Source organism: Rutidosis leptorrhynchoides, chromosome 2 (assembly GCF_046630445.1).
Source record: "Rutidosis leptorrhynchoides isolate AG116_Rl617_1_P2 chromosome 2, CSIRO_AGI_Rlap_v1, whole genome shotgun sequence".
Classification (NCBI taxonomy): domain Eukaryota; kingdom Viridiplantae; phylum Streptophyta; class Magnoliopsida; order Asterales; family Asteraceae; genus Rutidosis; species Rutidosis leptorrhynchoides.
The window spans coordinates 373,580,203-373,606,330 of record NC_092334.1 but is presented as its reverse complement, the minus strand read 5'-3'; the positions used below and the strand labels follow the sequence as shown (position 1 = coordinate 373,606,330).

Genomic DNA, 26,128 nt, shown 5'->3' with positions numbered 1-26,128 from the left:
TTTTAATAAGAATACTAGCAATAATAATAATAGAATTAATAATAATAATAATAATAATAATAATAATAATAATAATAATAATAATAATAATAATAATAATAATAATAATAATAATAATAATAATAATAATAGTAATTATAATATTGATAAAGATAATAATAATAATAATAATAATAATAATAAATAATCATGATAACTTTATTATAACAACCTATATGTATCAATTCTGATATTAATATTAATAATTATTACTAATTATATTAATAATGAAAGTAATAATAATATTTCTATAGCAACTATATTTTAACTTGTTATTAAATTTAATTCATTAATATTACCTATTATTAATTATGTAATACTTATTATAATACAACATAATTGAATATTTATTATTTACATAATTTTTTAATATTATAATATACATATAATAATAATTATGTACAGAATTCATATATGTTTATATAGATTAATTTTAATAACAACTTTATTATCTTGCATGATATTTTGCATATTTGATTTTTAATGTTTCAATTATATTTAATTATTATATATACATACATTTATATTTATTAATTTTTATATATACATATTTAGTTACAAACAATTGTTCGTGAATCGTCGAGCACAGTTAAAAGGTAATTGATTCTATGAAATAGTTCAAACATTTCGAGACTCAACATTTCAGACTTTGCTTATCGTGTCGGAAACATTTACAGATTAAGTTTAAATTTGGTCGGAAATCTCCGGGTCGTCACATAATGTGAACGCAAACTCAAAACGACAATCCGATATAACTGAAACAACGAAATCCTTCACCACTTTTTTAGTATGTAAGTGTTAATAATAATAATAATAATAATAATAATAATAATAATAATAATAATAATAATAATAATAATAATAACACTAATATTAGAAATATTAAAAAAAAATAGTAATAATAATAGCAAGCACGCTACTCGACTATTCTTATTCTAGCCCTCCACGCATCCCTATCAGAAGTCATGTCCTCGGTCAACAAAAGCTCCTTCATGTCAAGCCTTAGTCTATCCAACCACCTACGAGTAGGTCTACCCCTTCTCCTTACGCCATCGACCGTGAGTGTCTCGACTCTCCTAACCGGGGAAGTTCGTGGTCGCCTCATCACATGCTCAAACCATCGAAACCGTTCTTCTCTTAACTTGTCGATGATGCTTCTGACTTCAAAGTTTTCCCTAAACACACCATTTGGAATCATATCTAACATAATTTTACCACACGTCCACCTAAGCATCCTCATTTCTGCCACCTCCATCCTTCTCTCTTGGGCCTTCGTCATTGGTCAACATTCTGATCCGTACAACATGGCAGGTTTAATTGTCACCTTGAAGAACTTCCCTTTCAATTTGAGTGGTATCTTCTTGTCGCACAATACCCCTTTCGCTGCCCTCCACTTCAACCAACCTACCTTAATACAATGGGTCACGTCATCGTCTATCCTCCCCAATTTGTGGAGGACTGAGCCTAGATATCTAAACGAATCTTGTGGATGCAAGATCTGGTCCCCAATGCTGATATTCACTCCAGAATTTTGTTCATCCTCAACCCTGCCGAAATCGCACCTAAGATATTCCGTCTTTTGTTTGCTGATTCGTAGACCATTTTGTTCTAAAGCCTCCCTCCATTGTTCTAAGGCCTCCCTCCATTATACTTGTCACGATTTGTAGTATGCTTTACAAGATCTACGCGATTTGTAGTATGCTTTACAAGATCTACGATTTAAATACAAGGATTTGCATAATTATAAATTAAATAAACGGACTTGTCATATATAGAGATTGATATGATTCAAAATGATTATATTCTTGAATTCTAGTTAGGGTATAAAAGCCCTAGAAATATATAGATAATATTAAATTACCAAAAGAAATCTAGGCCAAATCTAGTGACATTAAATAACCATATTGTCTAGAGCCGATTTAGTGTCAATTTCTTTCCCTGTACTATTTGTCCTTTCTTCAATTCCTCGGCCATTGACATGAAAACACTGATCGAATTGATCTGATCTGATAGATGCATCCATCAGACAACACACCCATCACCCATTTCACATTTTCCTACTCTTTTTAATCTTTATTTACTTCTCTTCAGGTGGCCCTATTTTTTAACAATCTTTACATCCAATAATACAATGGAAACTCCAACTAACCCTACATTTTATCTTTTGTTTTCCTTTTTTTTTTTCTCTTCAATTCTAATTATCCTAAAATAGTGTAGTTTAGTAGTAGTTTCCTAAGAGGTCTCAAATTTAAATTCTGCAGCCATCTTTAGAGAAAAGGTCGAAACGGTCAAGCGTAACCCGTTAAATCACATGTATCTTGAGACAGTGTTGATTTCAGGATCAGAACTCAATGAGGCCTAGAATTTTTTTTTAGCACTAATTCTATTTGAATGCTATTTAATTAGTGGTTATTTACCTTTAAAAAGTTAGAAATTCGAAAAATATGTGAGGTCAAAGTAGTAAAATTTAGTATTGCCATATGTAACTTAAAAAAATAAAACTATAAATCCAAAAATATATGGAGTTTTTCAGTTAAATTTAGTGGTGTTATATATAATTATGAAAATATCTCGTAATAAAAAGTTTCAATGATCTCCCATAACTAACGAACTTCTACTTAAATTCGCCATTGTATTGTATTATATTGAGTTGACCTCGCGTACCTATCTATTTAAAGTAACTAGTTTTCTAAAGATGAGTTTCTTTTTTTTTCCTTTCTCTTTTTTCCTAACTTTTTTCCCTATTGCTATATTATTATGCCAAATTAAACTATTTAATATAAATAAAATTATACTATATAATATTTTGTCAAATATTATGTATTGTACCAATGTTTATGTTGTATTTTTGTAGTTATATTTATTTTTATTTTGTCTTATACGATATAATCTAGAATATTTTTCCTCTTTGCATTTTTAATTTTAATTTAATAAGGCAAGTACCTATGTAAAGTAACGTGTAATGTAACTTGGAAAAAAAAACAAAAAAAAAAAAAAAAAAAAAAAAATATATATATATATATATATATATATATATATATATATATATATATATATATATATATATATTTGTTTCTTCAATTCACTTCTACTTCTCTTTATATAATCTCCACTGAATTTGAGAACATTGCAACAACACTCACTCAGCTACTTGGATCACTACTCTCTTTAGAACACCAACAACCTTAAATTTCCCCTTACACTTTTTACCTTAACTTTCTCATGGAAGCTTTTAATCATACCCATTTTGTCACTACTTTTCCTTTTTCTTACCCTAATTTCCCCACCCCTACCATAACACCAACAACCACCACAAGTCCTCCATGGATGGACACCAGAATTTGGAGCAGACTCCCCCAAAAACTTATCGATCGAGTTATCGCCTTTTTACCACCTCACGCCTTTTTTCGAGCTCGTTCCGTTTGCAAACGTTGGTACTCTCTTTTATTCTCTCATGCCTTCTTGCAAATGTACCTCCAAATCAATAACAAACCCTACTTTTTCATTTTCTTTAAACTAAAACCAACAAACCCTAAACCCACCACTACCACTTCCACAATCTTCAAGACCACCACCGCCGCGGCCGCTACTGCCAACGTCATCCCGGAAGAAGGCTACATGTTCGATCCTGAAAATCTGACGTGGCATCGCCTAGTATTTCCCTTAATCCCAAGTGGATTTTCACCCACATGTTCCTCTGGAGGACTCATATGTTGGGTGTCAGATGAAGCGGGTTCGAAAGGACTGATCCTTTCGAACCCGCTTTTTCCGTCTTTATTGACCCCACTTCCTTCAACTCTTAGGCCTAGATTATTCCCATCAGTAGGGTTAACTATCACAAACTCTTCAATTGATGTAATGGTAGCTGGAGATGATTTAATTTCCCCATATGCTGTCAAAAATCTGACAACTGAAAGCTTTCATATTGATGTTGGTGGATTTTATTCCATATGGGGAACTACTTCTAGTCTACCAAGATTATGCAGTTTAGAGTCAGGTAAAATGGTGTACGTCAACAATGGTCCAAATGGTAAATTTTATTGCATGAATTATAGTCCTTTTAGTGTGTTAGGTTACGATATGGGTCGAAACGAATGGTGCAAGATTCAAGCACCAATGAGGCGGTTTCTTCGGTGTCCGAGTTTAGTGGAAAGTAAGGGGAAGTTAGTACTAATAGCTGCAGTTGAAAAGAGTAAGTTAAATGTGCCAAAAAGTTTAAGGATGTGGGGGCTTCAGAGTTGTGGGTCTGTATGGGTCGAAATAGAACGGATGCCGCAACAGTTGTATGCGCAGTTTGCTGAGTTGGAAGGTGGAAGAGGGTTTACATGTGTTGGAAATGGAGATTTTGTGGTGGTGATGATTATGGGGACATCAGCAGAAAAAGCATTGTTGTTTGATTTTGGAAGAAAAAGGTGGATTTGGATTCCAGGGTGTCCATATGGTGATGGTGGTGAATTGAATGGGTTTGCATATGAACCAAGACTTGTTACACCTGTTACTGGACTTCTTGATCAACTGACTACCCTAAATCAGTTTTAGTATATTATATTTTATTATTATAATATCAGTTAATCATAGTATTAAAGTATTGTTAGAGTAGTGTATGTTGAAGCTAGCTAGTTGCTATTTCTAGTTGCTATTTCTAGGGTTAATTATGTGAAATGAAGTTAACTGTTTGGTTTAATGAAGGCAATGTAATGTAACTGTTGCATATGAACTATGATTGTCTTTGAGTGTGATGCATGATAGTAGGTGAAAATGAAATTTTTATGGTTTTGTATTTTATGTGTTAAATTTCAATGTGTGATATAGTTAAATTAATGGGGAAAAAATTAATATAGCTTGATACGGATGTTTATCTATTCAGTTTCACTCTTTTCGGTTATGAAAAATTTTGAAGACAAAACTGAAAATCAAATCGAATTCAATTTCAAAATCGAAACTAAATCGATAACCAAATTTGAGTTTGATTCAGTTACGGTTAAAACTAAAAAAACCTAAAGAAAGGCAACTATGATCCCTAAGCCAACGGCAACCCTATGCATTTCATTCTTTCCGGAAGGGAAAAAATTCGTCCATCCCACAATAAGTGTTCTATTTGACTCTTTAGAGTATTTTCTTTCACAACTTTGACTTTTGTTATTTGAATTATATAATATTTAATGAAATTTATATGAATATACTAGATTTTAAACGCGCTTTCATTGATATAATTTTCATCATATATTATATAACACAAAAAATATATTTAAAGTTAATGTTGAATAAAAAATACTTCAAAAGTCAAATTAAGATAGTAATTTTGATACGAAGAGATTATAATTTAATCAAAATTCTTATAACAAATTAATTTTAAATTGCGCTTTTGATTTTGACATTAATTTTTCGTTATATTAATATTACTTGAATTAAGCTTTGAATTCAGTTAAACTGAAATGAAAAAAATAAAACCGAATATGAGACCGAAATAGAAAACTCAAATTTGAAGGGCATAAATAAAATCCAAACGAAAATCAAATTTAAATTCGAATTGATTTTTCTAGTTTTCGGGTGTGTTTAGATAAAATAGTTGGAGCTTAGTGGCTGGAGCTAGAGCTTATTTTTAAACCTGCTAGGTAGAGTTTATTATCTATTATAAGTGTTTGGTAAACTAGTTACAGCTCATTTCTAATTCATAAGCTATACTTTTTTTTTTTTCATAATATACTATGAGAAACTTATTTTTTAAGAGCTTATAATTTTCGTTGGTTGTACTTTTTTTGTCTACCAAATAAAGTTTATGACTTGAACCTTATAAAAGTTATAAGTTCGAACCCCCATAAGATTCAAGAAGCTGGTGCGTCAAACACACTCTTAGGTTCAATTTTTCAGATCATCCGATTTAAAATTAAATATTAAACACCTAAGTTTGATTGATTTCTTTCAAAGTTATCTCGAAAACGTATGATACTGCACTAGTAAAGGGATGTAGTATTAGTATACTTCCTAGTTAGACAAATTAGAGTGTTCTCAATGGTTTTGTTTTAGTCCTTCAGGACTAGACGCCACATCAGCGCAACATCAGTACTTCTTTCCCATGACTAAATCCAGGACTAAACACTCCCAACAGTTACACCTTTCTTCTATATTTTTTAATTACTTTTTATTTTTTTCTAAACAATTAAATAATTAAAATTAAACATAAAAGGCATTAATATAAACCTAAAATTTCATTTAAAATAAAAAAACGTTACAATAATTTATAAAAAAAACGTTACAGTAATTTAAATAAAATGCGACATAAATAAAAATAAAATACTACAAATAAACTACTCGTCGTCATCGTCCGGACGTGCCAGTTCCTTGGCATATTTTTTCTTAAGTCTCGCTCGATAATTCATCATCATTTCATATTCGTCGGAAGGAAAGTCTCGTGATACCGGTTTGGAAAGAAGCTTCAAACTTTTCAACATTGTTCTCGTCTCGCTTTTTTCACAAAGTTTTCCATGGTTTTAGTCGTCGCTAGTTGAGAAGCTTTGGCAGATTGAGCTATCTTTATCCGAACTTCGTCGGATGACATACGACTCGCGGCATCGGATGAGTACGAATCCCTTTGACTTTTAGCTCAACTTGGAGGATGTCGGATTGGGTAGTGATCTTTAAATAAATTTTCAAATTGGGTTGGGTCGAGGTTCGTGCTAATTTTCGGGTTCGAACTAGCCTTGGTTGGAATTGGTAATTCATCGGCTTGTTTTCTTTTGTTGATAGCCGATATACCTTCACTTTCCATAAACTTCGGGCTATCCCTTAAAACTAGCCACGCATCCTCAAAAGCGAATTGTCGCTTGGTTTGGTGTTTGAATTGTTTTCGGGCCGCATTCATAACGTCCTCCCCCGAACAACCACTTTGCCACATTTTCTCAAGTTTCGAATAAATACCAATAAAAATCTTCACATCTCTTCGAATTTTAGCCCATTTACCAATTATTTGATCCGCACGCCTTTGCTCCGAAACTAATGAATTGTTTTGTCTTCGGACTTTACCCAAAATAAATTATAAGTTTGGTCGTTTCCCGCATCTGGATGTTCCGAATCATACACATAACGCTCGGCTAAAAATTTTATTTCCAAGTCGGTCCAAGGAACTTTCGGACACCTCACTTTTTTCCCTCGAACATCGGCCACGCGTTCATCTTCGGGTTCGACATCGGCTTTGACATGGCGTGGAGTTTTGGGAACTTCTTCATCATCCGATTTGCCACGAAATCTTGGATAATGTGGTGTTTGTTGGGATTGTTGTTGACATTGTTGGTTCGTGAAAATGGAAAATGGTTGAGATTGTTGGTTAATATGGTAGGGAATATGTTATTGATAATGTTGGTTAGTGTAGTATTGTTAATGTTGAGTTTGTTGTGTGTGAACGTTTGGAAACATACCCGCAAATGCATTAGATGGATTAGCATTTGTAAAGCGAGAAAACCCGATATTTTGTTGCGATTGATCAAGCAAATTTTGCATCATGTCGCGACCGACCGCATTCGGGTCTTGAACTTTATGGTGTTGTTTTGATTTGCCTTTGTTTGGGGTTTTTTGGAACTCATTGTTTGCTTAAAAAATAAGATTGTATAAAATGTAGAAATTAATGAATTTGATTGAAATGGAGTGTAGTTTTGGTTGTGTAAAATGTATAAATGGAGTGTGGATTATATAGGGTTTAAAAATAAAAATTAAAAATTAAAAAAAGTTTGGGGTCAGTAGCCGTTTATTTTTTTATTTTTATTTTTTTTATTTCGTAACGGTCATTTTGACCAAAAAGACCCGTCCACGAATATGATTTAAAAGAACGAAACCAGAGGCGGGGGGCTGGGCAGATGACTGGGCGCGCCGCTGTCGTCGGCGCCCACAGGGCGGCAGGGTGGACGGTTGGGAGGATTAAACCGTTGGGAGGGCTCTTATAGCTATTGTTAAATTAATACTCCCTCCATTCCATATTTTATTGTTCAGTATTCCTTTTTTGGATCCCAAATTAATTGTACACTTCCATTAATGAAAAAAAATAATGTGATAAAATTCTTTTATACTCTTACTTTATACATGCAAAGATAAAAAGATAGGTAAAAAGTAAGGGCTAAAACTGGAAAGTTAATCAGAGAAGTACGTGTCAGGTACTTTTTCTTAAACTGTGTGTTTTTTGTCTGGACACAATAGATTTAGGACGGAGGAAGTAGGAGTACAGGAGTAGGAGTATTTATTCCTCTAAAAAAGGCGATAAAAAAATAACGAGAGGAAAAAAAACATAAAAGGGTCCTAAGATGCAGGAACACCGTGACATTCATATTCATATATTGAATAAATCGTTCTTGATTCATTATTGTTTACTACATTTTCATATATACATAGATAAATATAATTATACTTAAATTTATACATGTATTTATTTATTCGGATGGTAATTGATGAATCAGTGGAATGATAATTTATCCTCCACTTTTAATTAAATAATCATCTGTATCCATCTTATTATATATCCAATTTAATCATCTATTCATTATTTATAGATGGGGACTGTCCGAGCATCAAACAGGTTGTGTTATTGATGGTTAATTGGTTACCACAAGGAGTTTGAAAGATTAGGAAATCGAGTTCCAGGACACATGGGAACGAAAAATCTTGTGTTCGGACGTTCATGGGTTAATTCTAGGCTAAGACAACAAACATATTACGAACCAAAGTTGCTACCTGAAGCAATCGTTTTGCTCATTTGAAATGAGTAGAGCTAAATAGACCTACAATACCTTCGACACCACGAACTCAACGTGAAACCACCTCAACATAACACATCAAATGGAGTATTATTTGAGTTAACATGACCCGGGAAGACTTGAGAAAGGGTACATCTACCTCGGCACCAAATAAATTTTTATCCAAAACATGCATGAACCCAGAACCACAATTTCGAATGAACAAGTGTAAAAACTGGTAAATTTGACATTTCATGAAGAGAAAATACATGCCTTTGCTTTATATACGAGAAAAGAAATGGGTAAACATTCGTTAAGTTCCATATTTGTCGATTTCAAAACCGGGTAGAGTTGAACAGGCCAAGCACAGAATCCGGATAAAAACCATGTTAAAGTTCAACTGATTCACAATCATCAACTAAAAGTTTAACCTAGTTCCTTTTCATCAAATAATACAAACAAATCCACATAACAATAAAACTTCTCTTTATAAATACCGTAATGAAGAAGATATCACAATCGCAATGTCCATGTCTTGCTTCTATTTAAAACGATTCAAAGAATGCTGACTCTCTTCTTCAGTCACCTTCTACAAAACAATGCCCCTCATCTTTCAATCAATTTCTAAAACGTCATCCGACCAGCAAGCCTGCCTTCTGATATCCTCCTATCAATGGCAGCATCAATTGAGCTCATCTGAAAATATTTAACCCACGATACATGTAATAATTAGAATCATATAAATCAAAAATCATCATCAAATATCATCATCACTCAATAATAGTATAACTCAGTACTACAACTTTGCGTCTAGGTATTCCAGAACTTTCTAGAAACGGCTAACCTGGGCCAAGTTTGTATAATGAGTTGTTCCACCCATATCCAAAACTTCACAATAAAGCATTAAAAAATTTGTAGGATTAAATAAACAATATTCCTAGAAAACAAATACATACACTTCAATTGGAGAGTCCTCATGTTGATTGCGGCAACCTCGACAGATATTATATTTACAATCACTAACTAGATACAATAATAATGTAAATACATACTTGCAATTTGATGCTCAGTAAATTGGTGTATTGCTTGCCAACACGAGAATGGGGCCCATTTAAATGAGCAACGGTTTGGATAAAACTTCTCCACGCAATATATTTTTTTAAAAAGTAAATAAAAAATAGATGGGTACTGAAATACCTTCACATACATGCAACAATGTTTAAACTGGAATATTAAAATCAAAACATGGGACCCATGTAAAATAGTATGGCATAAGATACAACTTACCTGGCTTGTTTCATCATGCACCTGATACTTTGGTAACGACATTCTTCTTTCCTCCTGTCAATATAAAAATATGAAGTGGATTAAGATACAAAACAGAAAAAGGTATAAGTTGAAAAATAACAAATGAATAAAAAATCACAAAGCACAACTAACCATGGACATGGCCTCGTCATCCCAAACTAAGTAGACCTCATTTGTAGCCGGCTGAACTGCAGGACCTTTATTTGCAATTACAGGAGGTGGGCCGATTGAAGGACCGCCAGTATTGGGACCAGAAGCGTAAGAATGTGAACTAACGGGTACTCCACCTGCATAAATAAATATAAATATATTGCATTGCATATAAAATATTATGATGGATAGTGATAAGAAATGTGATGCAAGCATATAGTCAGCAGTGGAAAATAGTGACAACGTCACAGTCCAAATGCAACCAACTAATGTCATAATGCCTAATAAGAGGGAATGAGCAAATATCGGTTGTTACAAATGTTTTATTGTTTTTTAAAAGAAATTATATGCGATTAGGAAATCTATTTAAATAATATTTTTATTAACTCCGGTGAAGTTTATACACATTGGTTTTTCAGCTGTCATGATAAAAAGGCAAGTAATCATATACCCCAGGACTTGATAAAGTTTTTTTACACTCTGTTATCTATAGGTTGAAATACAAAATTGTACTAGTTAAACCAGTCAGATGGGGTTGACCGCTAACACTTAATAAATTTTTGACAATTTTATATAGATATCTGTTATCTGTTATTCACAATTATAACAAATAAAAAATTACAAGTTAAATCTTAGATAACAATAGACTTGGGCAACACTTAACATGTTCCACCCATGTGACACCTTCACTTTTGACATGGTGTATTCATTAGACCTTTTTCAGATATAATAGCACTAAATCAACTCATTTATAAGTAAATGGGTCCAAATAGACAATTTAAAAATGATTAAAAAATGGAAGAAAAACTCGAACCTTGAAAGCCCGGCATAAGGTATCCTCTTGGCATGTTAGTGTTGGCATTTGGATCCGAAGGAGAGTTTAACGGAACACTTGTTGAAAGCGTAGACGCAGAGTATGCTGAAGTTTGAGAAGGCATGCCATTACTAGCAACAACAGGAAATAAAGGTTGAGATACAGGAACAGATGGTGATGATGTCATCAATCCAGGTGGAGCTGCAGGATACGGCGGTTGTAGCCCTGGTGGTGCAGTTGAAATAGGAGGCCGCATTGGTTGAACCGGAAATAAGGGTTGTGGGACCATTCCAAGTGGTGCAGGAGGAACCGAGCCAACTGGATTTTGTGTGAACCAGGGTTGTGGGCGAGGTGGAACCGCCCAACCGGGTCGAGGAACAGGTAATCCAGGCCTGAAACTGCTTCAAATAAAACAAGAACATGTCAAATTTGGGATTTGAAATCTTTAACACTCTTAATTTTTGTACAAAAATAGAAGTAAAAAAATATAGCTTACATAGTTTGCATTGTTGATGGAGGATATCCTAATGGACCAGGGACTGGCATGGTAGGAATCGCCAATTTTCCAACTTTACTTGGATTGTCATTGTCTGCAAATGTTAAAGAAAAATGTGGATTGTTGTTATATTTCCCAAAAAAAAAAAAAAAAGAATAAACTATTGAATAGAGATTTATCATTTCTCTGACTAAGGAAGAATAATATATACCAGAACAGTTTCAACATCCATAATAAAATGACATATGGTAAATTAGGACCTCGATCACTAAACAAGATGACAAAGTTACGTGGATTAAAACAAATGGAAAACAATTTGTAAGATAGAATCTCTAAAAGAACAAACGATAAAATACACATAAACCAAAGTTAAGTACTGATACATCAATATATGGGCCGTTTACACCATATAATCCTTCTGTTACCATGAGTCAGTTAATTATTAAAAAACGTTGTTTCAAATGTATTCAGAAAATAGGTTACCACCTTATATAAACTAGAACCAATACAGAGACCGATGATTTACAAGGATAAGGAATAGTTATAGTTATAGATACTGAACAAATAATATCTATCTAGACTAACCTAAATGAGTAGAATCAAAAACAATGTGATAGACAAGCATTGTTGTAATTAATTGGTTTTTGAGAAGTCTACAAAAGGGTTAGTCAAAATCGCTCCAAAAAATCGATCAACCATTGGTCAACAAGGATTATCGGTCAAAGAAGGGATTAACCGGTCAAACTAGAGATTAATCATTCAAAAACAAGATTAATCAGTCAACATCGGTGAAAGTCGAACTTTGTCAACAGTTCACTTTGATTTAAAAATAGGGTTTTGAGTATAATATTGGTCTATATTATGTAACTGCTTCTATACAACTTATTTTATGTTATGTATATGCTTTTCTTGTATATTTACGCACATACTTTTAAATTTATTATTTACAAAATAGTAAGATCTGATTAATCCCCGATTTGACCTATTAATTCCTCCATGGTCCCGAACGATTGTCCCCGATTAGCGACTTTTGCAACCTTAATATCAAGCTAATAAGTTATTAGTGTCCAAAATCTAATTGAATTTATTAAAAAAAAACAAAAAAACAAAAAAAAAAAACAGAATAAAAAAGAGCAGCAACAAAAAGATATATCTGATGTCAAAGCATGTAGCTCAAACTACATATCTAGCATTTAAAATAGAAAAGTCTTCGGTACAAAGTTTTAGATCCAGACCCAGTCATTTTGAGTCTATTTGCTCTTACTAAAACTAGTCATACCTATTTAAGTTACCAGTAAATAGTACGTAGTATAGTATAATACTTTTCATTTCATGTAGTTCAGTAATTTGAATCAATCTAATACGTAGTAACACCTAAGAAACACTAAATAATACATAATACGAAAAACTAAATGCAATTAAATAAGTAACAAATAATTGTCATATTAGATACCTTCCTCTCCATAATGAGCGGCCAAGATATCAGCTGGGATCCCCTGCATTCCATAAACTTCGATATCTGTTGAATCTCTGCCTTCTTTTGCATTTGGCACCCTGTATAAAATTATATTTTAATAAAGTACAGGGACAAGAGTCTCACGTCTTGAAATTCGGCAACCATTTGTCAACAGTTTATCAAATTGTTTCTGCTAAAGTATATATTCCACACAATAACTGGTAGATTACTACTACTTAAGGACATTCAGCTGGATACTTCAATGCATAAATCATTACTTTTAGTCCTAAAAGCCCACTAATTAATGCTAGTAATATTATCAAATGACAACAGAGTACAAGACATATCGAAAACAAGCTCAGCAAAATACTTTTCTGGTGCATATCGACGCTTGCCTAATTACTAAAGTCACATCACATGTTACTGCAACAATTTAGCATCTATCTCCTATCATTAAAAAGATAAGTAGTTTATTCAGACTACTTTAAGTTACCAGGACTTCATAATACCCTAATGAAGAAGCAAAAAAAGTTCCAATTTTATTGTTGGGTCTTATTCTGTGTGCAAGGCGTTGAGTGCACTATGAAAATAAACCTTCCGTGAGTGTAGCAGTCTATAAGTTGACTATCATGTAGTATGGGATCAAGTCATAAAGAATCAAAACATTTCTTTCCTTTCAATTTGATCCATACATACAGAGCACCAACCTATTGACATCCTATTGTAGCATCTATAGGAGATGAAGATAAGACCTTGATGCAGTAAAAAAAATAAAAAAAATAATAATAAAAAAAAAAAAAAAAAACACTACACTCCAAATAGAGAGTCATTATCTTTATCAGGTAAAATCAAACAGGTTATCAAGCCCTACATTATTAAATCCCTACTGCAATTTGTCTAAGGTTCTGTAATCTAACAGGTAACAGTGTTTACAAACTAATAGTCTCTATAATGGAACATTAATAAATTTTGTGTAGCTTGGCACTCATTTGATAATAATATCATATAAAGTGGAGTACAAGTAAATTCTTATCCACAAATAATTTCCCATTAATTAACCCAACGCACGTCTGCGGCTTAATCCAACATGACATCTCATATAGCATATGATCTTACAAAGTTACAATAATGTTGATGAGAGAACGCTTTTTCACAACACGAATAATAAACACACAAGGCACGTAGTTCTTTTTGTCTACATCTATCAGTGCACGAATAAATCAAATATCAATATACTGATAGCACAGTAGGAATAATTTTAACCTCATAATAGCCATAACACAATAGGGATGATTAACCTCATAATAGCCTAAGTAACTAGCAAATCTATCAACCCTTTATATCGTTGTTACAACCATATAAGTTTTAAATTCCAACAATCAATTTACAGAAAACTTGTTTGCACACAAGGCGTTCGATTAAATGCATGTTAAGAATGGCACATATAAAGTCAAACAGTCAAGTCCAATGCAATCAAGTTCATCATACATAATCTGATTTGAAAAAATTAAAAAAAAAAAAATTGACAAAATAAAAGAGAAATTAGGGTTTACTTTGAGACAGTTTCTTTATGAACCTGTAAGACATGAATGGCCATACCACCAGCAGTAGAAAGCTTTTTATGACAAACATGACATTTAAAATGCTTAGCTTTTTGATGTTGAACCAGTATCTTTTCATCATCAAATTCTCTATCGCAATAATAACACCATACATCTGATGATGCTACTCTTTTCTTCTTTTTCCCCATTCACACACAGATGAATTTGATTCGCTCTCTTGATTGATTATTACGCGTTTGTGTGTGTATGATTTGATTTAATTTGATCTGATTTATCGATTATCGATGCAAGTGAAGAAGAAGAAGAAGAAGAAGAAGAAGAAGAAATACGTTTTAGGGTTTCTGTTATTTTAGGTTCTGTTCCTCGTTTGCGAAATACTCCGTATAAAAGAGAGATTGTGTGTTGGCAAGTATAGTTTAGGGGATTATGAAAGGAGTAGTGAGAAAGTTGGAGGGGATATTACGTAAATATGGATGAGGTAAATGAGTAAATGACCCAAGATAAAGCTCGTTAAAAGCTGAATTTGCTTCTATCACGTTTCCGGCCTCCGGCATCTCGCCGGAGGTCCGATGAACCTCTTTTTATGCTTTATTTTCTTCTTTTCTCTTAGATCTACCTTTTTCTTCCATTTCCGGTGATTCGAGGTGTCGACCGGCTTCCTTCGTTTTCCCGGCAGCGCAGGCGGCGAATGCCGTTTTCAACGGCATTCTGTTCTTCCGGGTCTTCTAGGGTAAGTATCCTTGTTTCTATTTGGTTTGGGGTGTTGTTTCAGGGTTTGCTTGTTTGTTCTTCAGCTTTCCAGCGATCGGTCTTTTGCAACTCCGTTTTCACAGGTGGCGATCTTTTTTTGAGATCTGTGATTGTCGTTGTTGTTAGGCCTTTTTGTTGATCGTCGTTGTCTTGTACCCTGACTTCCGGTAGGTTTTTGGGCGTCGGTGTTTTTTACTCGGCGGTTTTTGCCGGAATTTGGTTCCGGCGTTTCCTGTCTTTTCTTTCTTTTTTGGTGGTATGTGCTTTACAAAATTGGCGTTCATATATGCTCTGGGTTTGCTGCTTGATTGGTGTCCGTCGCCGCCCTACTGTGGTGTCCAGAGTTCCTGCCGGAATTTCGGTTACCATCATTTTATGGTGGTTTGGGTTGTTTGTTAGCTGTCTAGTTCTGTTTCATTCCATCTTCCTTGTCGTCGTTACCGGTCCGGGATGGTACGATGTTGTTGCCGCCGTTACCGTTTTCTTTGGTTACGAAAAATGAGGTTTTCAGTTGGGGTCTCTTGAGGGCTTTTCCGTCGCCCGTACGGTGGGGTTGTCTGTTATTTGAGGGTCTTCTACTGTTTGCTGGTCTCAAGGAGGGTGTTCTTGGGCTTCCCGGTGAACGGGACTTGTTAGTTTACTGATGATCGGATGCTGCTCTTGACGGGTTGGTGAGGTAGTGGTTCGGGGGCCTTTCTGAGCTTGGTCGGGCTTGGGGTTGTATATCGATAGGTGTGGATTGTGGCAGTGCAGCTTGTTTTTTTGTAGTTGCTCTTGTTTCAATGTGTATTGGTGTTGTTAGATTTCAATTGTATCGTTTAATGTTTGTAGAGATTATTAGATCTCAGTACTCAATTATGTAATCTGCCTGATCATTTGATCTATATATATATATATATATATATATATATATATATATATATATATATATATATATATATATATATATATATATATATATATATTTTACCAAAAAAAATGCTGAATTTGCTACTTTGTTTCTTCGCCATTTGTATTCCGGTATCCTTTACTATCTTTAAACTTCTCATTTTTCATTTTCATACACTAATTGAACTACCTCTGAACTTTCTCTCCCCCAAATTGTAACCCTAATTTTAACACAAGCCGCCACCACCATTTCGACCACCACGACCGCCGTTTGGTAACAGCGCTGTTGGCTTCTCCGACCACCGGCATCTCGCCGGTGGCTCGGTTTTTCTAAGCTTTCCGTCGAAATAAAGGACCTCCATCTCTCTCTTCTCCGGTGGGTTTTGCGTCGTTATAATGCTTCGTCTTCTTCTCTGGTTTTCAGGCGACGAATCCAGCATGGATTCTGGAAATGGTTGGGGTTTTTGGGTGTTTTATGGTGGCGATTTCGGCCGGCGAATGGGTTTTCTTGCCTCTTCTATTCTCCGTCTCCACCGCCGTTTTCTTCTCAGGTTTGTTTGTAGGCGACGAATTCAACCTGGAATTCTACATATCACTTGGTTGGGCTTCGGTTTGGTTGCGGGTGGGTTTGTTTTGGCAGGGGTTTGGTTGTTCGTGTTTTATGTTGAAATCTGGTAGATCTTGGCGGTTCGTCCGCCGTCGAACACTGTTGAGGGGTGGCGGCGGATGCTCACGGCCTTTACCGACTGTTAGCGGCTGCTTTTGACTCTCGGTGGTTGAAGGTGGAGGCAAACAATGGTCGCCGATGGTGGTTGTCCGACAGCCACCTTTTGTTGCTGACGGCTGATGGTGACTCCGTTTACTTTTCACTGTTAGCGGTCGTTGGTGGCCTTTGGTTACCTAAATTGGCGTTAGGTTGGTTGAAATTGGTGGCTGTTGGTTTTTGGCCAGGGAATACCGGTCGAAGCTGGCTACTGTTTGGTTGATCGTCGGGATCTACTGGTTTGTAAATGTCCCCTGAATATTGGCGATTATAGCCTTGATCTTTTGTGGCTCGGCTTTGCTGATGATTCGGGTTGGTTGTTGCACGGTTGCTCTCGTTCATTCCATTTTTTCCGTCATTGTGTTTGTTTGGTTGGGCGTGATGTTGTTGCCGACGTAGCTAACTTGTTTGGCTTCGGAAAGTTAGGTCTCGAGATTAGTGTTCTTGGGTTGCCCGGTGGGCGTGACTGATGTGCGTTCATCGATGTGGGTTGAAAGCGAAGTTCGAGTTTGGGGTCGGGTGCTTGTATATGTATGTTTAGTTTCGGTTATGTTTGTCTAGTGGTGTTTGTTTCTAGCTGTTTAATGCGATTGGCTCAATTCAATTGTATGAGTACAGTTCATCAGAACTATTTTAATGGTGTAATTTCGGATCATTTGATCTTTATATATATATATATATATATATATATATATATATATATATATATATATATATATATATATACTACTATATTTGCCAAAAAATAAATAAATAAAAGCTGAATTTGCTACTAGGGTTAGTAAAGGTTGAAATGGGCCTATTAGGGACTAATTGGATTTGATTTAGTATTTATTAAGTTTAAAAACCTGGAAATTGGTCAAAATGCCCATAAATCGCAAAGTATATAATGATATGTCCTTGAATTTTTGTAATTGCCAATATGACATATGTCCACGCATCAGGCACCACGCACGGTGACTACTGTATGTGTGTGTTTCTTGGTCGTTGGCTCGTTTTACCAACTACATTACTTGTTACCCGCAACTCGTTACATGTAACACAGAAACACACTGTGTGTATTGATCCGTACGTGGTGTGTGTTACACCAGGATCAGATTTTTATATAAAACATGTCTTTTGAAAGAAGACGAATCATGAGGGCCGACTATTGTCATTTGGTTGATAACACCAACCTAGGTGTTGAACAAGTATTCTACATGTTTGATGATTTGCAACTGCAAAAAATTTTATAATAAATTTCTGGTATATCCGGATCTTGTTCGTGATTCTAAAGGTTGAAGTGGGCCTATTAGGAACTAACTGGATTGGATTTAGTATTATTGAGTTTAAAAACCCGGAAATGGGTTAACATCCCCATAAATCGCAAACTATATAATGATATGTCCTTCAATTTTTGTATTTGTCAATATGATCTTCGTTCACGTGCCAGACACCACACACGGTGCCCATTGTATTTGCATGTTCCTTGGTCGTTGGCTCGTTTTACCAACTACATTACTTGTTACCCGTAACTCGCTACACGTAACACGAAAAATGCACTGTGCGTATTGATCCGTGCATGGTGCGTGTTGCACCGGGATCAGATATTTATGATATTCTGACATTTTCCTGATTTTTTAGAAAAAAATTTATCCCTTTAAATAGAGGGCCCAGTGATCATTTGGGTTCACAATATAAATAAACAAATTATTATATAAAACGTGTCCTTTGAAAGAAGACGAATCATGAGGGCCGACTGTTGTCATTTTTTTATAACAGCAACCTAGGTATTGAACAAGTATTCCAAATGTTTGATGATTTGCAACTGAAAATTTTATTATAAATTTCTGGTTTATCCGGATCGTGTTCGTGATTCTATAGTTTTTTTTTTAAAATATAGGCGTACTGACAATACAGTGCGTTTCAAGATTGATGGTGTATAGTACGTATGGAAATTAGAAGAATTCAACGATATCTTAGGCCTAGCAGACCTAGGCAAGTAATTTTACTCAAATACATTTATTTTTTTCCATAGTAGTGTGGCTAATCATCTCACTGATGTCAACATAGGGGAAGTTGTTCGCAAATTACTAATTCTCATTTTGAGGTAGTTTATCTTGAATCTCGCTACGTTTGTGTTGGTCACATTCGTAAGAATGTTAGGCAAATACTCCTTCCGTTCCAAATTAATTATCCCAGAAAAAAATATACAGGTTAAGAAATGTCATTATTACATTGTACTTTTTAAAACTTTACATTTTTACCCTCAAATCAATTAATTAGATAATCCTCCAACTCTTGTGATTTTATTAATTAGGACAAATTTACTCCCGTCGTCCTTGAACATATAACAAAATCATAGGCGTCGTCCTCAAAGTTTTTTTTTTTTTTTTGCGTTCGTCGTCACTGAACTTACATTTTATAACTTTTGTCGTCTTTCTGTTAACTGTCCGTCTCTTTTCTCCGTTAACCTTCAGCATGTGCCAAACATGTGAGGGCAATTCTTTCATTTTCTCTCTTTGAAAGTTCAGGGACGACCGACGTAATTTTGTCTTTTTCCCTTAAATAATTTAATTTATTTTTTCTTTTTCATTTTTCATTTTTCTTTTCTTTCTTTTTTTCTTTTCTTATCACCTTACTTTTGTACCGCTAATGAATAATTAATTATTTGTTATATATTTTTTTATTTAAATTATGTAATTTTATGTTAGTAATTTAAATTAATGTACCTTATGTTTAATAATAATGTGATTCCTTACAATATAGTCGTTTATTGCATTAATTCCTAAACGATTACATTATTTCCTAAACAGAAGAACAAGTTAGTTCCTAAAACGATTACATTAATTCCTAACGGCTATCTTCAACATACACCTTGATCAATCTTCGTAATCGCGAATATCGTATTGTTGAACCCTTTTAGAGATTCAGGTACAACTTCTTGATAACTTTCAACAATATTTTCGCTTTCATCCCTAAATTTGATATAAAGCTTAATTGTTTCATAACCCCAATGCTCGCCCTACCAAAGCAAACCAATCGTGGTCATTTTCAAGTAGCGAGGCGGGAACGTTGGGTTTTTTGAAATACCAAACCTGTTTGAAAAACAAAGGTATGTCTTCCTTAAGAAACTCAATCAACTTCGATAAGTCATACTCACGCGCATTAATGAAATACTCTTGTTGCCGGCAAGATTGATAATTTATCACTTTCCGATAAAATTCACCTTCGTAATTAACTTGTAAGCCAACATTCAACGGACTCATTTTGAACAATGGAGAGAGTTTTAGAAGTTTAGAATTTGTAGAAAATGTGAAGTGTGAATTGAAGTTGGTGAAATAGAGTATTTATAGAAAAAAATATAGTTGTTGGTCAACTTTAAAAAAGTAGCCCGTATCATTAAAAAAAGTTATTATTATTCTTATTATTTTTATTTTTTAAAAACTATCAATAATATAAAACAAATTAATAAAAACAACAAAAATAAAAATAAAATGTCACATCAGCATTCCACTAACAACTCACACCAAAAACCAACACCACCACTACTCCACACACAAAACCCGCACGTCCTAGTCACATTATTATACATAAAGTACATTAATTTAAATTACTAAAATATAAAATTACATAATTTAAAGACAAAATTGCTGAAATAGTCCCAGTGGTTTGTACTAAAACGCTGATTTAGTCCCCGTGATTTTTTTTTATGAATTTCATCCTCGTGATTTGCAAATGGTACTGATTTCGTCCCTCTGACCGACAGACATTAAAAAAGTCCGTTAACTCTAATCACATGCCACACACATGAAGGTAAATTCGTCCTTTTATCTTTTTCTTGAACAAAATAGCTAAAATGATCCCTATTATTTGTCTTTGCTTTGAGGAACTTTATCTTTTCATATCATGTTTAACTAGACCTAATTTCTTCAACACTAACTTAAATTAAACAAAAAATTCAACAATTTATTTTCATCTTTCTCACATACACCTCTGTAATGGAAATAGATCTAATTTTATCACTAAATATAAACCCCAACTAATTATATCATCACCAATATAGATCTAGAAACAAGCTATGTTTCTTGCACATACACAACCCAATTCCATTTTTTCTATTACACAAATCATATCCACCATCGTACATAAAAACAAACATTCATCCCCAAGGGTTACGGCATTACGGGTTTACGATGGTGGAATACGGCGGAGATGATTCGCGGAGTTCGTACTCGGTAGATCTGAACGATGAAGAACCCACAATCATCTTCATCGAACTCGGTAAATTTGAACGATTATGGCTGTGTTTTCAGTTCATGCTTCTCAAATTATTTCCATACAAACCCATTTCTATAAAACCCATTTCTCATTGTATACACGTTTAAATTAGAGTAACAACACCTCAAATGTACTTTGTTTAATGGGTTTATTTTCATATTTAATGTATCTACTCTATATATTAAAGCAAAGCTATATTTAAGTCAGATTTTAAGATAATCCATTACAAAAACAGATCTCCACTGATGTCACTACAAAGATACAACCGAAACGGACGGTTTAATTCGTGCGGTGTCGTTAGGCCGCAGGACGTCCTGTTCAGTTGATCAAGGTAGCACACAGTGGTTTTGTTTATTTAAATTGTGCGGGGCCTAAATTTACTTTTACTTTCTAAGGTGTTGAAGGTGTAAGTTAACCTAGTGTCGTGTTTTTATAGATTAACGAATTGAAGATTGTATCCCGTCACGGTGTACCCTTATCGATTATATCCGATCGAGATGCCCGTTTCGCTTCTAGATTTTGGGGTGCTTTACAAGAAGCTTTGGGGACATGTTTAGACATGAGCACCGCATATCATCCACAAACCGACGGACAAAGCGAACGCACGATTCAAACCTTGGAAGATATGTTACGAGCTTGCATTTCGATTTCAGAAAAGCTTGGGAAAAGCATTTTCCTCTAGCTGAATTCTCGTACAACAATAGTTATCACTCGAGTATTAACGCCGCACCTTTCGAAGCTTTATATGGACACAAATGTCGTTCCCCTATTTGGTGGGCCGAAGTAGGTGACAAGCAAATAACTGGCCCCGAACTCATTCGTGAAACAACCGAGAAGATCGTTTAGATCCGAGAAAGGCTTAAGACGGCCCGTAGTCGTCAAAAGAGCTATGCCGACATTAGATGTAAGGATCTCGAATTCCAAGTGGGTGACCGTGTAATGTTAAAAGTCGTACCTTGGAAAGGTGTAATCCGTTTTGGGAAATGTGGGAAGCTAAATCCGCGATATATTGGTCCTTTTGAAATTTTGGAGCGTATTGGACCCGTTACTTACCGTTTAGATCTTCCGACTCAATTGAGATCCGTTCATCCTACTTTCCATGTATCAAACTTGAAGAAGTGCCTTGCCGAACCCGAACTCGTCATCCCTCTCGAGGAGCTTACTATTGATGACAAACTTCATTTCGTAGAAGAACTGGTTGAAATTGTGGACCAGTACGTCAAGACGCTAAAACAAAGTAAAATCCCGATTGTCAAAATCTGTTGGAATGCCAAAAGAGGACCCGAGTTTACTTGGGAAAGACAAGATCAAGTGCAAAGAAAGTATCCTCACTTATTCGTAGAGTTGGCAACGCAAGATCTCGAGAAGGAAGCAACACCTACTACATCTACCTAAATTTCGGGACGAAATTTCTTTTAGGGAGTAGGTAATGTAATAACCCGTCTTTTTCCATTTACTTTCTGTTTAATTATTTTAAAGTCCGTTATTTAATTATAACATCACCCGTTAATTGGCGTTTTTAAAATAATTCGTTTAGTTAATTCACGCACCCGCTTTTAAACTCGAGGGACTAATGTTGCCAAGGGACCAAAGTTCAACTAGGTCAACTAGTCAACCATCTCCTCTCCACCATTCATTCACCTCCCTTTTTCTTTTTGATACTTCCATTTTTCTCTCAACCCACTCAACAAAGAATCATCATCTAAATCATTTCAAGGAAGCAAACATCAAAACAAATTACATAATTTGGAATCCTTGCATCTTCCTCTTCAATTCCACACCAACTTCATCTCTTTTGGGTAACTTTTCAAAAACTCAAGATTTTTGTTCTTGGTGTTCTTAACTAATAAAAGTGTTAATTAGTGTTTATGGCTCAAGTCTAACATGAATACATGAATTGTTTGCTCGTTCTTGTCATTTTCGTGTAACTAGCATAAACTTGAAAAACGACTTGTTAAATCTTGAGTTTTGGTTGATTAAATGTTGTTAGATGTTAAAGTTTCTGTATTAAATGTGTTACTAGCATCATTAGCTTCAATTTGATGTGTAGGTTGACTTAGAAAGACTCCATTAACATGATTGTTGAGTTCATGATTTTTGGTTAGGGTTTGGTAGCCTTAAATGTGAATTTTTGATGCATTAAATGCTTTGCAATGTTGTTTGTAAGTGTTAAGTAGTATTGTATGCATAATTACCTACAAAATGACGTATTATATGTATGCATTTATTTCCCGAATCACCAAATTGTATTTATAAACTTGAATGTAATTAATGAGGAACATTTAATGCAAATTATGTTGTTGAAAATGTTTAGTTTAGTTATTATTATGAGTTCAATTGAACTACTAGTAATGGGTGTTTTCAAATGACATACAATAAGCGTTTTCCATGTTTGTTGACCATAATTTGTGTTTTGGTGAAATTTGGTTCGAGACTTGACCACATGAAACTGCCCAGAAATCTGCCCAGGTGCTTTGCCGCGGCGCGGCAAATCCTTGGTGCGTCGCGGCTCAAAGAGCGTTTTGAAAATAAACTTTAACCAAGATGTGAAGCATCAGGTAAACCGAGGTGCCGCGGCGTCGCGCGAACCCTTGGCGCGGCGCGGCATATGCCTGGATTGTAGGCTGTCCAAATTCGCGTTTTCACGTTTAATTCTAACTATGCTACGCACCTCCGATTACCATGTAACTTGTTCTAACATGCTCATATATGATTATATAACTCAGAAAAATTGTCTGAGACCCGACCCGAATGTGTTGACTTTTTCATTGACTTTAACTTGACCAAAGTTGACTTTTATTCAAACTTAACCAATACTTTGTTTAATCATTATAACCTTTCTCTTATACTTGATTCTTGCATGAAACTTGACAACTTGATTCACATGCTATATAATCGAGTCGTAACGAGCCATAGGACTAATTGAACAACTTTGACCAACCGTGTTTTACCGGTATTGATAACCTACTTGTTTACGTCAAGACTAGCATTCGTTCTTGCACACGTTTACTTTTTGAAGTACCTTTATACTCGTGCACTCAAGGTGAGATCATAGTCCCACCTTTTCAACAACTTTTATTCTTTAAATCATGGGATGAGAAATATATACGTTTTATAATTTTATGCTTTGAACACAAGTACGAAAACAAATATTCCACATGCGAGTTAGAACAAAAAGCCTCAATTCGATTATCATTAGTTACACTTGTAGGGTGTAAGCGAGAACTTATGTTGTGTGGATCCATACGGGCTTGACGAGCCCTCATTCGGACGGTTCGCTACCATTAGCGGATGAAATATATTTTTGGATATAGTGTATGTTCTAACACTATGATAACGGGGTTCGTATAACAGTTAAGTCTTGATAATTGGGTGCTCGCGAACGAACAACAACTTATGGAATGCAAATGATTTTGATAATCAACTTTATATTAAATCTTGGGGTTCAATACAACATACTTACTAAACCTATGATTTCACCAACGTTTTTTGTTGACAGATTTCTCTATGTTTTTCTCAGATCCTTGATTGCTAAGTGATACATGCTTCCGCACACTATTTTGATACTTGCTTGGATGTCGAGTATACATGCATACATGGAGCGTCTTTTGACTTTACTTTAAATTGTGTCGCATAGGTTTCATTTGTACTTTAAATGTTTTAACGTAACTAGTTGTTAAACTACTTTTGTAAACTTTGAAACATCTTTACATTTGAAATGAATGCGACATATTTTGGTCAAACTTTGTTTTAAAGACTTATGACCACGTTACGGGACCTAAGTTGACGGTGCCGTCAATGATGATTTTGTCGGGTCATCACATCTTGTAACATTTCTCATCATAGGCTTGGTAAAGCATCGATATCTCCACCGGTTAAGTAAGGACGGCACTGATCTTCTTCCTAGGCATTCTTTTAAGAGGAAGACGGGTTGTAAGATTTGGTTGTAAATTTTAATGGCTTGGTGAAAGGTATCCAGATCTTTTGATATTTGCGAGAATTGATAGACTTTAATTCTTCAGAGTATCCATTTTTGGATAGAGAGTGGCTTGGAATCCGTAAAATTGTTCTTCAGAAGAGGCGGATTTTGCTAAGACTTTGTCTAGATTTTTCTTTGGCTCCTCCGGTATCTTTCTTTTAGGGCAACTTCTCGGGTTTTTCTTTGCCTTTATTCGTAGAGACTTTACTCTTTCATCACACATTTTTTTTGGCATACCCTTTCTTCATAACTTTTGTCTTTTGTTCCTGGTGCCCAGAGAGGAAGTGATAGTCGACTGAAAATAGGTATTTGACCTATCAAAAATAATCAGGGGTTCGGAATCTTTCAACAAGTGCTTTTGAAGCGAATTTGATCGATCTATCTCTTTATTAATCTCTGGATCTTTTGATGAATGGAAAGGGGAATGAAGATGAATGGTGTATTTTGGGAGTGAATTTGTGGTGAATATTTCTGATTCATCAACTCTTTGTGAGTTGGTCGGTTTAAATTGCGTGGAGTGGAAACGGAAACGGATGACTTTTTGTCTTCTCTATTAAGAATGATTTCGGAAGGAGTATCGCACCTGCACCACGTATGGTGCTTACTAACCATTGGTCTTGAAATGTATGTCAGAACCAAGTTCTAACTTGTACCGTACACCGGCACGCTCATCAATTGAAATGACAAAGTACTGCAGATTTGATGGGTCATACAGATACTTTGGGTCCAAGATTCCTTACCTTTTGGGAGTAGGGGTCGTGCTTGATCATGCGTAGCCTTTTACATATTTTCTTAAAAGAAATCTTTTGACACAAAACATAAGTTTCAGCTTAATCGTTTCGTTCTAATGAATGTTCTGAAAACCAATTTCTAGCAATTTTATTGGATCTTTTGGGCAAAAACAAGGTAAGAATTTTTTTCGAAATCACCCAATATCCATTGC

General features: G+C 34.7%; 2 protein-coding genes across 5 annotated transcripts; one reads left to right on the top strand and one right to left on the bottom strand.

Annotated features, from left to right (window-relative positions):
* The first annotated feature begins 3,261 nt into the window (after positions 1 to 3,261).
* LOC139892070 (protein UNUSUAL FLORAL ORGANS) lies at positions 3,262 to 4,578 on the top strand. The gene has a single exon (XM_071875104.1). It carries the CDS (start codon positions 3,262 to 3,264, stop codon positions 4,576 to 4,578), a length of 1,317 nt encoding a protein of 438 aa, XP_071731205.1.
* A 4,553-nt stretch (positions 4,579 to 9,131) lies between these two features.
* On the bottom strand, positions 9,132 to 14,852 carry LOC139892069 (protein SUPPRESSOR OF FRI 4-like). Of its 4 annotated transcripts, none has more exons than XM_071875102.1 (7): positions 14,537 to 14,852; positions 12,981 to 13,081; positions 11,528 to 11,621; positions 11,032 to 11,432; positions 10,200 to 10,354; positions 10,047 to 10,100; positions 9,132 to 9,455 (listed from the first exon to the last, which is right to left on the bottom strand). In XM_071875102.1, exons 1-7 carry the CDS (start codon positions 14,731 to 14,733, stop codon positions 9,384 to 9,386), a joined length of 1,074 nt encoding a protein of 357 aa, XP_071731203.1. In that variant the 5' UTR covers positions 14,734 to 14,852; the 3' UTR covers positions 9,132 to 9,383. The 4 variants fall into 4 exon arrangements, with proteins under 4 accessions (XP_071731203.1, XP_071731204.1, XP_071731201.1 ...); XM_071875103.1 differs by having other exon boundaries at positions 11,032 to 11,429; XM_071875100.1 differs by having other exon boundaries at positions 9,132 to 10,100.
* Between the last annotated feature and the right edge of the window lie 11,276 nt (positions 14,853 to 26,128).

What these genes read in the sequence shown, in the direction of transcription:
- LOC139892070 (XM_071875104.1), top strand. Translation starts at nt 3,262, where the DNA reads ATGGAAGCTTTTAATCATACCCATTTTGTCACTACTTTTCCTTTTTCT.
- LOC139892069 (XM_071875100.1), bottom strand. Translation starts at nt 14,733, where the DNA reads ATGGGGAAAAAGAAGAAAAGAGTAGCATCATCAGATGTATGGTGTTAT. An exon ending in CCATCAACAATGCAAACTAT is followed by an intron (nt 11,433 to 11,527) that starts GTAAGCTATATT and finishes TTTTATTTGAAG; the next exon opens with CAGTTTCAGGCCTGGATTAC. An exon ending in CCTTATGCCGGGCTTTCAAG is followed by an intron (nt 10,355 to 11,031) that starts GTTCGAGTTTTT and finishes TTATTTATGCAG; the next exon opens with GTGGAGTACCCGTTAGTTCA.